The sequence below is a fragment of the Crocodylus siamensis genome, chromosome 5, assembly GCF_052110815.1.
Source record: "Crocodylus siamensis isolate JL-2025a chromosome 5, ASM5211081v1, whole genome shotgun sequence".
NCBI lineage: Eukaryota > Metazoa > Chordata > Crocodylia > Crocodylidae > Crocodylus > Crocodylus siamensis.
In genome coordinates this window covers 159,319,528-159,334,908 of record NC_143399.1, presented here as the reverse complement: position 1 = coordinate 159,334,908, position 15,381 = coordinate 159,319,528, and the positions used below count along the sequence as shown (strand labels likewise).

At 43.8% G+C, this 15,381-nt stretch overlaps 1 protein-coding gene across 1 annotated transcript in view; it reads right to left on the bottom strand.

The window, feature by feature from the left end:
* The window catches only part of AGMO (alkylglycerol monooxygenase), a 333,716-nt gene extending 319,993 nt beyond the window's left edge, over positions 1 to 13,723 (bottom strand). The window contains exons 1-3 of the mRNA XM_090046880.1: positions 13,660 to 13,723; positions 10,542 to 11,005; positions 214 to 344 (exon numbers count right to left, since the gene is read on the bottom strand). Of these exons, the coding sequence (XP_089903006.1) occupies positions 214 to 344; positions 10,542 to 10,667 (257 nt within the window). The 5' untranslated portion in view covers positions 10,668 to 11,005; positions 13,660 to 13,723. The remainder of the gene's footprint in view (positions 1 to 213; positions 345 to 10,541; positions 11,006 to 13,659) is intronic.
* Between the last annotated feature and the right edge of the window lie 1,658 nt (positions 13,724 to 15,381).

Genomic DNA, 15,381 nt, shown 5'->3' with positions numbered 1-15,381 from the left:
TCCTTTTAATCTTAAATTTAGGTTTATATTTAAAAAATAAATTTATATACATCAGGTAAAATCAGTTTTTGGCAAAGCTCCCTAGATGTCTTAACAAATTCTTTTAGATTTCCTATAATCGCTTAAAATTCAAGAATTATAAAATATGTATATTTAAATTATAAAATAATATTCCTCTTCTCATGGTAAAGCCAATACAACAGTCATACTTACTCGGGAAGCTGAGACAGGATACCCGCAGAAAGAGAACTTATAGCGTCATTGATCCGATAGGATGGCTTGTGCCTCTGAATACTGCTGACAACAAGCTCCAGAAGAATAAAGACAATGAATAGTGGAACAACCTGAAAAGGGATTTGAAGAAAAAAGCATTTAGAAATTCCTCGTAAATTTTCTAACAATATATGTAAGTAGGATATTCTAAGTAGGATTATTAGAGGATGCCATACTCCTGCCTTTTTTTTTTTTTTTTTTTTTTTTAAAAGTGTCATTATAGTGCCTACAGGGTATACATTAGCTAATCTGTGAAAGACTTAGCTACTACACCCAGTAGCAATGATGAATGTGACTAGTACAAAAGTTCTACCCACACAAAAGTTGATTATACCTTAGAAATTAGAAAAAAAATAGATACTTATTGTATTCTTAAAGACATTTAAGTAGATTATTCCATAATATCTATTTTTGAACTTGCCTTATTTCCAACATTCCAACAGTGAGTTTTACGAACTTCTGACAAAGAACCCCACAACATAATACCACAAGGAAATGGATAAACTCCTACAAAATTTACCATAGAAAACATAGGAGAGGATCAATGCTTTTACCTCCCAGGAGCCCAGGTTGGGCAACTTCCACTTATTACCCATGATCCACAAATCTGGCAACTGGCACTATCATGAAAGACATTTCTGGCCATGTTGATTGTGTTTTATTGCCATATGCCACTGGGAGTGCCAGCTACTTGAAAGACACCACAGATTTCTTAAAGAAACTGGGCTTTGAAAAGCTTCCAATTACCAACTTCCCCCTTGAAGACGGATTATAAATCATAAAGAAAATCATCCCCAATAAGAAAATTGCTTCTATTTACATTATACTCTCATGCTTTGTCCTCACACACATATTTCAGGTTTACAAACTCCCTATACTATGGGTTCTCAAACTGTGGGTCATGACCCCCTGGGGGGGGTCACAAACAACTTAAAACAAAATTCTCTCCCCCCCCCCCCCCCAATGCACAAACGTTCTGCCTCTTCCCTCCCCCAGCAGTGACGCACATGTTCTTGGACTTGCCCACATTGGGAGTCTCTTTTGTTTTCTAATCTCAGTGTGTATGGTTAGTGAAACTCAGTATTTATCTGTCAACAGTTCAATTGATTGTGTGTGATTGAGTGTGAGTTTTTACAGCAGTTTTTTTTCCAGCAGTTGCTGCTGTAAAGAACAAGTACCAATCAAAAGTAAATGTGGAGTGTGAAATGAGACTGCTAGTCTCAAAAATAATGCCCAGGTTTGAAAAAAACTAAGCAGTACCAAGCAAGCTCATCCTTCCCATTGAAAATTATTGACAGTTTTAAATTTGACAGTTTTTCCTCCAGTGAGACAGTTTTGAACTTTATAAAATGTTTTTTGACAAATATATTTCAGTTAATGTACAAAGGTAAATGTGCTTTATTTACCTCCTACCCAACCCCAATGAAATCAATAGCTTTAATCACGGGGGGGGGGGGGGGGGGTCACGCCACTTTATATTATTTTATGGGGTCACAGTATCACAAAATTTGAGAACCCCTGCCCTAGACCTACAAATTAATTGCAATGCCACAGGCACATATATGCCCCCACAATATGCCAACATATTTATGATAGTCCTTGAAGTCCATTTCCTCCATAGCTGTTCTCTCATCCCTCTGATCTACCTATGGGTACATCAATGACATCTTCCTGGTATGGAAAGATGAGAAGGAATTTCTGAAGAAAGTTCACCAGGACTCTAACAACTTCCATTAAACCAACTCTGGAATACTTCTTAGACCAGTGGTCTCCAACCTTCTTAAGTAGGAGATCACCTTTGGCATTTAAAGCTACCCAAGATCTACCTTGCACCACCACTCCCTCCCCACTGCCCACCCAGCAGGTAAATCTGTAGGGAGGAAAGGGGGGAGCAGATCAAGGCAGAGGGAGAAAAAATTATTTGGGGGTGCACCCCCCCAGCAGGTAAGTCTGTGGGGGAAGAGGGAGGGGAAAGGGCCATGGGGGGAGGAGGGGCAGATCGAGGCCCCAGCCCTAGCCCTACTTCCCCCCTCAACAGTGGGCCTCTATCTACCCCCGCCCAACAACGGTGAGGGAGTAAGGCTGGGGCAGGCACAGGCCCTGCACAGCCAGGGTGCAGAACAGAGCTGCAAGCCGGGAAGGACATGGGGGGGAGGGGCACACACCCCAGGAAGGCATAGGGAGCACGTGCCTGCAGATCTACATGCCACCCAGGCCAGCTGCCACTGTGGGCTGGGGCAAGGCTTGCGTCTGCTCACAGTACTCCTTTGCTGTCTGCATTGGCCAAATTGGGTGATCCCTGCATAAAAGAACGAACAGTAATCTGCCATCCACTGCAGAAAGAGAGAGGCCTCCTAACACTACCTTGTCTCCCTCATCCCCCTTCCTTCTGCCTTTGTAGTCAAATTTCTGTCTTCTTCTTATACACTGTTTTATACACATCCTTTCACAGCATCTGATGAAGTGAGCTTCAGTCCACAAAAGCTTGTGCTATATATCTACTTTGGTTAGTTTATAAGGTACAAATCTACCCTGCCTTACACTTGTTTTGTTGACTTGACACATGCCAGATCAACACTCAGGATCTCAATATTGTGCTGTTCGACAGGAGGGCATGATACAAAATTACACACACACACACACACACACACACACCCACCCACCCACCTACCACAATGAGTTCACATATACATACACAAATATGCACTTCTGTGGCTGTGTGTGAACACTAGGGGGAGCTTGGGGTAACTTGGTGTTTGGGGTTACTTGAGGTCAAGGTGCCCCAGGGTTACTTGGGGTCACTTGAGGTTAATTGAGGCCCTGGAGTTACTCGGGGTTACCAGGTGCTGGGGTGGAAATGAGGGAAAAAGCCCATCGGCAAGGAGGAGACAGCTAGGAAAGAGGCAGAAAGCTGGGAGATCAGAGCTGGAAATGAGGCAGAAAGAACTGAGGGAGAAAACCAGGAAATCAAGGAAGAGGGCCAGGAGGTCAACAAGACAAAAATCCAACTCAGGGTTTCAAAATAACAGTTTTATTAATCAGGCAGCACACTATACAGCCCCACAGAATTATTGGTTCCCACACAATGGTAGCAGGAGAGAAAAGGCTTGGTGGAGGGATTGGAGTCAAGGTGCATGTGGACAAAGTCCAGGTCCTTTGCTTGGGGAAGGAAGGTGGGTGATAGCTACCCATCCTGTGCTGTGAGTTGAACCTCGATGCCAGTTGGGGTCTTCTCCAGCAAGGTGTTGTCCAGAGGGGGTCACCAACAGGGCCTCTGGGTGGATAGAAGATGTGGCATAGTGCTGGTCCATATGGAGAGGGAGTCCCAAAGAGATCACACTCTACCACACCTTTTATAAAGGTGGGCTACCTGTTTCCTATGGGAAGGGCAAGCCCAGGCAAGGCCAGTCTTGCTCAGATGCATACATGCAGATCCAGGTGTCCTCACTGTCTGGTGGCACACAATGGTGGGGTTGCTGGTTTTTATAGGGTCTTTGTCTTCCAAATGTTGGGTTCCTGTAGGTTCTTTACCTTTCAAATGCTGGGTTTTGTCTCTGTTCCTGGGTGAGGTCTGTGGTTCCTAGACGAGTCAATGCAAGGCAATGATCGGGTCATTGAGTTGATGGTCCAGTCGTTATTGATCATTCAGCAGAGGCCTGCTACCATTATGCTTCAAGCATCCTCATTCATTCAGGAAACAAATTTACATGAGACTGGTTAGACACAAGTCACAGTTACAACATACTATACAACAGGCTATATCCCGGCAGGGGATACAAGACGGAGGCTTGACATACAAAACGGAAACTTGACATTACTTTACAGACACAGGCCTAAATCATATACATTCAATATAAAACAATAAAAATGAATGTAAAAAAAAGTGACCGGAATACAATATAAAACAGTAAAAAAAAAAAAATAATAATATATCAATACAAACATAACAGGACACCATTTACAATATAAAAAAGGGGCTTATTACAATAATTGAATACAAGAATTTAGCTTACCTATGACTACTTATAATTACTTATAAGGGGATAAAGAGGGCAGAGAGAAAGTCAGAAATGGTTGGGGAAGGGGAAGGAATTTTTTTTTTTTTTTTAAACTTAAAAATAAACTGGGGGTTTTGCTACAGCTTTATACCACAAGGTTAGTTTGAATTCAAATTTGCCACTTACCCATATAGTGTTGTTGTTGTCATAGGGGAAAATTTAATTAACTGATTTGTGCATTTGAGACATATTATCATACACTTTCCAAATGGTGTTATCCTGGATGGCATTTCATGGACCTCTCATTTGGTATTTTACATTGAGGAGCATATACCACTTACCTTGGCCACAGAAAGTTTTCTTTAAATACTTGGCTGGTCCATATACCCCAAAAGCATGTCTAACCAGATCCACAGCATCTACAGACTACAAACGCATGAATGGGCAGGACACGTGCCATGAGTCAATTAAAAAAAGAATTGTCTCAAGATATCAATTACTGATGGTTTAATAATGTTATACTGGCACAGCTCCATTCTTATAACTTAAATTTTAATATAAGCGATGGTGTGCCTTGATGAGGAATGGAAAAGGGTACTGAAAGGAGTGAGCATCAGCCCCCTGTCGCTGTTCTCCCATGGCCATGCAAAATAAAGCATTTCTGTTAGCCAAACAGCGATCCTGTCTGAATTTCTACATCAGCTTCTGCTTTCCTATATTTGTGTAATCTATGATTGAGTTAAAAAAATATAAAGAAATTAGTTCTGGTAATATCAACTTGATAGTTCATTTGTGAATGTGTAAGATACAACAGGGCCCTCTGATGTCATAACAGCACTGTGGGATACAATTACAATTTATGATTTTCAATGCACAACAGATTTTTCTACTAATAAGCCAAAACTACAATGCTGATTGCCAATATGCCCTGCTTCCTTCCCTACCAGATAAAGAGCCTCAAGAGACTTAGTTTCTATATCCTGATTCGTTCTACGCATAACTATTTAGAGGTTGTTTACATCTGCTAAAACGGAGGTACTGCAGAATCAGAATTTTCAAGTACCTGGGGAACACTGACATCACAAACTGTGATGACTACTAAGTTTAGACAACTCTAAGGGCTAGGCCACCACTGAGCAGGGACTTTTGAGGATCGCATTTTAGGTCTCTAAAAAAGTTTCCTTAAATCTCACTTTGGGCACCTACTTTTTATTATTTATTTTGCATCCAGACTTAAGTAATTATACAGGACTCTTTTATGAGCAGAAAATCTATGATTTAGAGCTCAAAAAAGGCCACAAGGATATTATTCCTTGAACCAAATTAAATAGGTAGAGCTCTAAACATTTGAAACCAATATCCAAAATGAAGTATAAAAATCCAAAATTCTGGGAATTTCACAGTAATCCCACAGTCCCTGTTTTGTACTCCCTGATTCAGTGCCAAGTAGAAAACCAATGATTTCTTTTTCCTAACATGACTAAAATACAATACTGGGATAGAAAAATAACTGTAACAAGCAGATACCTTCAATGACAGACAACATGACTGTAACTGTATGGCAGAAAAGGACGATTGGTTTATTAAGAGCCTAGACTTACTAAAGAACAATTGATTTCAAATACTGAGAGCTGCATCTGGCCTTTCAGACAAATAGTGAGCTATGAAACAGCAAAAGCTTCACTACAGATTATACAGGCCCAGGGCAAGTCATCAATTTGAGGCCCTTTAAATAAGAAGGGAAAATGAAGAATAGGAAACATATGGCAGTTGTATGATGTGTGGCAATTTGTTTTACTTACCAGTATCAGAACTGCTTGAAATATCTGACTTTTGTACACACTTACAACTATTACAACTCATTTAAAAATGACGGCATTTAACATTTTCTTCCCACGGTGCTGCTATGACAGAGGGCCCTGTTGCACCTTACACAGTGAGCTGCACAAATGTTGATTGGTGTTGGTGCTAGCTCCAGTTTGGAGCAGTCATGCTTCAGGCAAGCAGGGGTCTGAAGGACTCCCATCCCGGGCATCCCCCAGGCCCACCCCTCCAGGACTACCTCCTACACCTCAGGGTTTCCCTCCTTCCCCCACTTACTTGTGGCTGCCCATACTGTCTGTCCTAGGGGAGCAGGCAGGGAAAGGTTCTCTGGAAGTTTACAGGGAATTGCTTCCAAAGAGAAAAGGTCATACAATCTAGGCAGCTTAGACTAACGTACAAAGATTGAATCAATTCAGCCTTGAGCTTTGTAACTGTATGTACTTAGCCAAGAAGAAGACAGGTCCAGATTTCTCAAACCATAACAAGTAGGCAAAGTTGGCTTGTATCATGAACTGATCAAAGGTGGGAGCTGACCTTTTAATATTCCATGATTTACAGCTGTTTTACCTTAACTCTTTTCTCCCCAACAGAAATACTTAGGGGTTTGGATCAATGGTTGCAACTGATAGGAATGACAGTTAGCCTGAATCTGTAACATGAAAAAAAGAAAAAAAACAAACACTCTCAGCATTCAGTAGGAAGATGTCCTGTTAAACAGGCAGTGAAGTTACCACTCTTTACAGAACTGAAGATACCATTTAAAAATGTCCCTCTCATAAGGCTGAAAGATGATATTTTGAATTCAACATAAGTGATATTTCAATATTTTCACATTCCTTGATTTTGTCAGCCTTGTGATATTTAATGTTTTAATTTAAAAACCACTCCCTGAAAGTTTATTATATAAAAATCTCAGCTTTCACCTAAAACAAATTAAAGATGTCTAGGTCTCATCATTTAGGAGAAAAGTGTGAACATAGGAACTAAGACTGAGAAGCCATGATGGCTAAAATAAATCTTTAAAAAGTCTAATGATATCAAGTCAAATTTATGATTTTGGGGAGCCTAGATACTTGGGATTAGCAATACTATTCATTTCTGAGTCAGAACACAACCTGTGGTTCTCTTGATGCTCATACCTCTTCCGTATAGCAGAAGCACATTACGTCTGCTGCTTTCTATAAAATCCACAAGGAACTACACAGACAAGTATCAGAGTGGCACACTTGTGGAGCAGAGGACGATCCAAGAGAGAGTCTGAAGAGAATAGCAGGTAGAATGGCAACATTTTAAAGCCAGGGCTGACAAAAGGCTTATGGAAGGTCATGGTAGCAGAGAAGCCATCACCATACGATGCTATCAACTACAGGAAAGTTTCAGAGAGAAACTGTCTTTTCCTTTCCAGTTGTCAAGGGAAATGGATATTTTGATGTCTACAAGCCAAAAGCTGATAAAAAAAGATCCTTGCATAGTATTCCATCCCAGCAAAAATCTTTGCACACCTCTCCTTTCTTGAAGTTATGGGGAGAAGCAGAACCTGGCTTTTTCCCAAGGCACTAATTTAAAACTTTGTTGATAGGCAGGACCAGCTAGTATATATAAGTTCTGTGTGATTAAGGGAACTCAGCACTCTCAGTTTCGCAGGTCCCCTCTCCTTGTTCACCAGGGCCATTGTGGCTGGCCTGGTAAATTTTCCAAACTCTTTTATACAACTACCTTTACCTGTCTTATGCTAAAACACTTTACTTTGCCGTAATAGAAACAATACAAGTGGAGGAGAGAAAACTGTTTCTGTGGGGGAGCAAACAGAAATAGTCATTTCCTTTCTTATCCCAGTTAGACAGTAAATGCTTCTGGGCAAAGACTTGCTTCTTTACATGTTCTAAGAAGCACCCTATGGTGTTCAGTCAAGTTCAGTAACAGTAAATAGTATGTGCTCTATACATTATGCATAAGAACATAAATGGCATACTGGGTCAGATCAATGCTCCACTTAGCCTAGTAGTCTGTCTCTGACAGTCGCAGAAATGGATGCTTTACAGTGTATTGAACTGGATCTCTCTCCTCTTTTCCAGTACCCTCCCTGGCATCAATCATTTATTGGATTACAGATGCCAGATGAAACATCTCCAACCATTATGTTCACTAGCTATTAACAGATCTATCATCCATGTATCCATCTAGTGCCTTTTTAAACCTGTCTATGCTATCTTCCTCCACAACCTCCTGTGGCAATGAACTCCACAAATTATCTACAAGTTGCATAAGAAAGTACTTTCACTTGTTAGTTTTTAACCTATCATTTATTAATTTCAGCAGATGACCCCATTTCTAGTATTCTGGGACACAGTGAACAGAGTCTGTTGGTCCACACACCAGTCCTATTCACTTGGTCTTCATAATTTTACAGCCCTCTATCATCCCCCCTCAGCCTTCTTTCCAAAAAAGAGTCCTAGCCTTCTTAGGGCCTTAGCATAAAAGTTACCTTAAAACTGGCATAAAAGCATTTAAAAGAACAGTCATTAGTTAATGGGTATTAAACTGCCATAAGTACCCTCTAAATGTTTTGAAGATAAACCACTCTAAAGAAGGTACATCCTGGAAACATTTTACCTATGCCATTCCAGGGTACTGTTTGAATGGTCAGGGGAAATGAAACGCATTACTTTTGTTCCTCCAGTACCCAAGGATGCTCAGCTCCCAGCTGCTCTACCCGCTTCTACCCTCCAAAACTAGTGGTTCCCCACCTTCACTATTGAGAACAACTGATCTAAGCTTAATTGCAGAGACAACCTGGATCTGGGGGAGCCTGCAGGAAGCTCAGTTGCATCCTGAAAACAGAGCCCCAGAGAAGCAGCCCCTGGGGCTAGGTGCTGGGGCTGAAATTGATGCCACCAACTGGGAGGACGCTGAAGCTGGGGAAAGCATGCAGCCAGTATAACCCCTGCTGTCCCGAACCCTACTCCCCGCTCCAACCCAATCCCAATTCATTGAGACGCATACAAAATTTTAGTCCTTTTATTGTTTTTAACCTTCTTTTTTCCCCCCCCCACTTTTTTCTATATCTCCCTTGCCCCCTATGCCCTAACCCACCTCACTTCAATTTTTTTTTTTTTTAAATTTCTCCCCTCCCACTCTCTACTCTGGCTGGGCTCCTGCTGGAAGTGGAGGGAGAGAAGACCCTGTGCTGGTTTCTCTTCCTCCCAGCTACATGCCACCCTCCTCACTCCTCTCCTACCACAGGGGAGAAATGGAGTCCTGGCTCCTGTACACTCCCTCGGGTGGGGCTGCTTTTCGGTCCTCATCCATTCACATCTCCCGTTTCTAATTCTAGTGAATCCTTTTATCATTCCTCCAGCATCCCAGGAAGCACAGCTCCCAGCTGCTCTACCCCTTCCTACCCTCCAAAACCCCAATGATTCACCACTTCCCCCGCCTGCTTCCCACTGGCCATGTCTACATGAGACACTGACTGCACAGTAACAACTGTGCAGTCATTTAGTACTTGCATAATCAAGTAGTAAATGACTACACAGCAACCCGTGTTGCTGCGCAGTAGCATCCTGGCATGGTTGCCAAGTGATGCTTACTGTCCAGTAGCTAGTTACTACTGAACAGCAGGGTTGCATCACAGTTCATGCACAGCGACCCTACTGCACAGTACGCATCTCACATAGGTGAGCCACTGAAAACTGCTCTGAGCTTAATTGCAGAGAGACCCCAGAGCTGGGGAAGCCTGCTTCCCTCAGCTGCATGGTACCACTGCAGGAAGCAGGCAGCCATTGCCACTACGCAGCTGCATCACCAATTCTGCATGTTGGATTGCTTTAGCTGCAACAAGCGGGATGTTTCCTTAAAGCCCCGAGGCCGGAAGGAAGAGACCACGCACCAAATCTTCAGCCTTTGTTTTAAAAAAAAAATATAACTATAAAAGTTTTCTACTCAAAAGGTGAAACCAGAGCCTCAAACACCAGAGGTATTTAAAATTTAAAGAAGTGTAAAGCTTTACCTTCATATATATGGTTTCTGGGAGTAGAAAACTTTGAAAGGCAATTCCAAAATGTGGAAGCAATTTTAAAAAATAAAATAAAATACCACCAAATGTTCTCTCTACTTTGATATCTGTATCGATATAGCTAGAGATATCTATAATCGAGAGTGACAGAGAACATTTGACAATATTAGATAGATCTACCTATATATACACTATAGCTATAACTTTGGAGCTATCTCTGTAGATGTGTGTGTGTGGTACAGGTTATACCAATATATCTGTTTATGTAAAAAAAGAGGATCTCGTGATTTTTGTGGTGACCGGGTGATTTCTGCGGGCCACCCGCGCCTCTGAGAGCTCGGCAGTGGGAGCTGGGGCGCGGGGGCAGGACGCGGCGGGGCTGGCGCGGAGAAGAGGCGGAGGCACGAGCAGGGGCAGGGGGCTGCTCTCACCTGGTCCACGTAGCTGGGCACCTCGCGCAGGCTGCGGAAGGAGCTCTCGCTGGGCTGCAGGGCGTAGAACAGCGCGCGGAGGCGCTGCGACGCGGGGAGGGCGGTTGCTGGGGCCCCCGCAGCCATGGCGCTGGCGGGCCGGGGCAGGAGACCTTGGCGCCGGGGAGTGACTCACCGGGGAGAAAGTTCACGGCGGGCAGCGGCGCTGACGGGGCAAGAGTGCAGCCAGCCAAGGGCAGCGCTGCCGAGCCGGCTCCGAAACCGGAGCACGGCGTTGCTCTGCCCCGGCCCATCGGCCTGCGCCTCAGCAACAGCCCCGGACTCCTGCAAAAGCCCCACTTGTGTGTCCAGGAGCTGCCTCACACTTCCCGGGGCCGTGCGTGAACCCCTGCCGGAGAGCACCGTTTCTTCTTTTTTCACAGCGGGTCTGCAGGCTTGGGGCAGAGGAAAATATTTTTTTCTTCCTAAAGAAAAAAATACTGAATCCATTTTTTTTTGTTCAGTTTCTTTTCTCTAAATCTACCACCTAGATGCATTTGGTGTTGTTGTCTCTCTGCTGAGTACTGTTTACCAACCTTGCTCTTTATATTCACTTCCTTGCTTCCCCGTGCGTGATGGCTCCCTTCCGGGGAGCTCAAGCAGGTGTTGCTGATAAGGGCAGTATTAATGGTCACACCACTGCCCCATTTAAAAGGGGGGAAAGAAGGTATAGAGTAGATCCTGCTTCAGGGAACATCAGTGAGAGGTAAGAGCCTTGTGAAACCAGGCCTTCTTTCTGGCAACACAAGGAATACGTGTTTGCCTGGCCTCCTTGTCCAGCCTACTCTGTATGTTTGGCATTAGGACAAAAAAGTGTGTCATGATAAAATGGCTCAGCCAAAAATTAACACACACAAGGGAAATATAACAATTTAGTTAATTAGTAACATTCTCCATCTGTAGGTATAATGCCCCACATCTTTTCTCTTGGAAGCCTTCAGTTCTGCTTACAGTCCTGGCAAAACCCATTGGAAACCTCATCCTAGGGCATGTTCAGACAAGCGTGCACATGCTTTTCATAGTTTGGTAGTTCGTAGGGTCACAAGGGACCTGAGCAGATCATCTAGTCCAACCCTCTGCCATGGCAAGAAAGAGTACTGGGGTCAAAAGGCCCTAGCAAGGTGTTCATCTAGCCTTGCCTTAAAGACCCCCAGGATAGGAGCCTGCACCACTTCTCTTGGAAGTTGGTTCCTGATCCTAGCTGCCCTGACAGTGAAGTAGCGCCTCCTGATGTCTAGCCTGAATTTACCCTCTGCCAGCTTGTGACCATTATTCCTAGTCACTCCTAGTAGCACTTAGGGGAACAGGGACTCCCCCAATGCCTGCTGGTCCCCTCTGACTAGTTTGTAAATGGCCACTAGATCCCCCCTCAGCCTTCTCTCGTGGAGGCTGAACAGGTTCAGGTCCCACAGCCTGTCCTCATAGGGCCTGTCCTGTGAGTGGCCCTCCTCTGGACCCTCTTCATGTTGTCCATATCCCTCTTGAAGTGCAGCGCCCAGAACTGGATGCAGTACTCCAGCTGTGGCCTGACCAGTGCTGCAAAGAGGGGGAGGATCACCTCCTTGGACCTGCTTGAGATGCATCTGTGGATCCACGACAAGATGCAGTTGGCCTTTCTGACCGCGTCCCCACACTGCCAGCCTATGTTCATTTTGGCATCAATGATGACTCCAAGATCCTTTTCTGCCTCTACACTGACGGGAAGAGAGTTCCCCAGCCTGTAGGTATGCTGCTGGTTCTTCCTCCCCAGGTGCAGTAACCTGCACTTGTCAGTGTTGAATCCCATCCTATTCTCGTCCGCCCACCCCTGTAACCTGTCTACGTCTGATTGCAGCGTATTCCTTCCTTCTAGCGTACCCCCCCCACACACACACACACACACACTTCTTAGTGTCATGAGCAAATTTGAACAGGGTGCTTTTTACCCCCTTGTCCAAGTCACTGATGAAGATATTGAACGGTGCGGGCCCGAGGACCGAGCCCTGGGGGACCCCACTGCCCACATCCCTCCAGGTCGAATGTGACCCATCTACCACCACTCTCTGGGTGCGGCCCTTCAGCCAGTTGGTGACCCATTTGACTGCGTAGGTGTCAACACCACAGTCCCCCAGTTTTTTAATGAGAACAGGGTGAGAGACAGTGTTTGAAGGCCTTTGAAAGTCCAGAAAGACTACGGCCACTGCTACCCCTGCATCTAAGGATTTGGTGACCTGGTCGTAGAAGGCCACCAGGTTGGTCTGACAGGACCTGCCTCTAATGAACCCGTGTTGGTTTCCCCTTAGCATAATCTCCCCTGCTGGCCCCTCGTGGACATGTGCCAGAATAATTTTCTCGAAAAGCTTACCCAGGATCGAGGTAAAACTAATTGGCCTATAGTTCCCTGGGTTCCTTTTCCCCAGGGATACCTGTGCATGCGCACTCTGGCACGTGGCAAGTTTCACCTGGGCTGGCCCCAGCAGCTTTACCTGGGGGCCTCCCAGGCCCGCAGTGGTGACGATCCAGCAGCAAGGAGCCTGGCCCGCAGCTGGAATGTGGCTGCAGCCAGCCAGGCTCCAGTTTTGAGTGAAACATCCTGCTGCCATGTGCACTGCCCTGCTCTTTCCAGGCACGAGTTTTTCTGAAACGGGGATCTCCTGGTGTTAAACCCCCTCCCCCACCCCTGCTCTGCTAATTTATAGCATGAGGAACACTGCAAGGCATGCCTGGTTGGGCACCTAGCGTTAGAACCACAGCACTTCACATTAATCACGAATTTGAGAATAGTTCAACTGTTATGAACTATTGTTATTCAATAGTTATGAATTAACAAATCAATTGTTATTCCTATGTGCTATCCACACACTAGGAATTAGGACTTGTTTCTACCTCAGAGGTAAAGGTGATAGAGTATGTTCTGCAGTCTTTGCATAGTTTCAATGTAACCACCACCTTTCTTTGATCGGAAGGGAAGGCAACAAGTTTATATTCTATCTAGAGTTCCCATGGAAACAGTTCTTTTGGATCCCAGTGGCCAAAGGAAAAGGACAAAGACATCATTTTCCAGATCATCTTGGAGAATCCCTGGGTATGGTCAACTTACCCGAGATTTAGGACAGTATCAGGAATCTGGTTCTGTAACTGAAGTAACTAGATGCTCCCTGCTTGAGATTCCAAACCTTGGAATGACAGTTTTCAATGATTTATGTCTGTTAGAGAGAAATAGAAAATAAAACATCTAATAATGTTGCTATAGCAAAGAGCCTAGCCCACCACCCAAACAGGGACCATCAGTTTTCATCCTAAACAATGACCTTGCATATAAGTTTGCTCTTCTGTAATCCTGGGGAAAAAATGACACAAATCTTTTATAAAGCAAAAATAGAAAACTAGATATTTCCCATCCTTATGTGGCTATTAGAAATGTAGAAGTAGGTTGTGTCTAAATGCTGAGATTCTATGTTGACTAATAGATCATTCCAGTAACCAAGGAAACTAAAGCCTCTGTTACACTTAGAGGACATTGGGGAACGTGCCCACTATGATCTGTAGGCAGCTCATATTTGTTTTCTCTTAAGAGCTCTCTCCCACCCACTCCATGGCCAGACAACGCCCAGACGCTTCCTATACGGGTCTCTTCCAAGTACTGCACCAGCACTAAATAATTAACTCGTAAAGGGAATTAGGGCAGGTTGAAAGTGGGATGGTCAATTCAGTATGCATTGGCAACCATTCCCTGCAAACTGAACTGTATCCAAAATCAAGCTGAGGTTAGTTCACTTTAGTTATTTAATGTGATCCTTGAATACAGAATCAAGTTTTAAATCAGTGAATGATGAACACTGGAAGGCAAAGACTTCTTATACATCATTAATCCAACTATCCAGCATATAGCATCAGACTTGGCAACTATTGCAATTATGCAGTGTTATTAGTCTGGTATCACAAAGCAGTTCAAATTCTCTCTCTGTGCCAATGAAAAGCTCTGTATTGGGTAGCACCTGTTTTATTACTATTATTACAGCACTGGCACCTAGAACTGCAAACAAGAAATACGTTGGATATCAGTCACTCCTCTTTAAGCCAAGTGGCCAGTAATGTCTTAAAGGAATTGCTAATTCAGAACTAATTCCAACTCTTTCTTCTAATGTGACTACTTACATTTGAATGATGTTCAGACATCATTTTCATAAAATATCATTACAAGTTAATAAAACTTTATTAGCAGGTTAATTTATGTGTTTCCAAAGTAAGAAAAAGAGAGAGGCCCTTCAGATGTCTATTGCAATGGGTACAATCCTCACACAGTAGATGTACATAGCGGGTGCATCGACATGAGATGCTGACTGTGCAGTAGCTGAATAATACTGTGCAGTAGTGAATCAGAGCACCAACAGTGCTAATACACTACTGCACAATATTATTAGGCTACTGTGCAGTAGTTTCACTTAAAAGGTATTCACCAGCTCTACTGTACAGTAACTGGAGTTTATTTAGTGCTTGCTTCTACAACTAGTTAATAAATGTGCAGTAACCACTGTGCAGTAGCATCTTGTATATACGTGCCTACAGTGTTCTAATCATTTTTTTCTATTTATCATTACTCTCCATTCCTCACCCAACAGCAGGATACCTGCCATTTTCCCCCTTTTTCTGAGGGTTAGACATATGCTTTCCATATTGCTTTCACAATATTGCTCTTGAAGCCACTCTAATTAAAGCTCCTCCCCTCCTCCGCTCCCAGAGCATGTGTATAAATGCCCCAAGTGGTTGGCTTCCTGCTGCTCCAAACAGCCTAACAGCCAAGAAAGTTGGGCAATCTAGA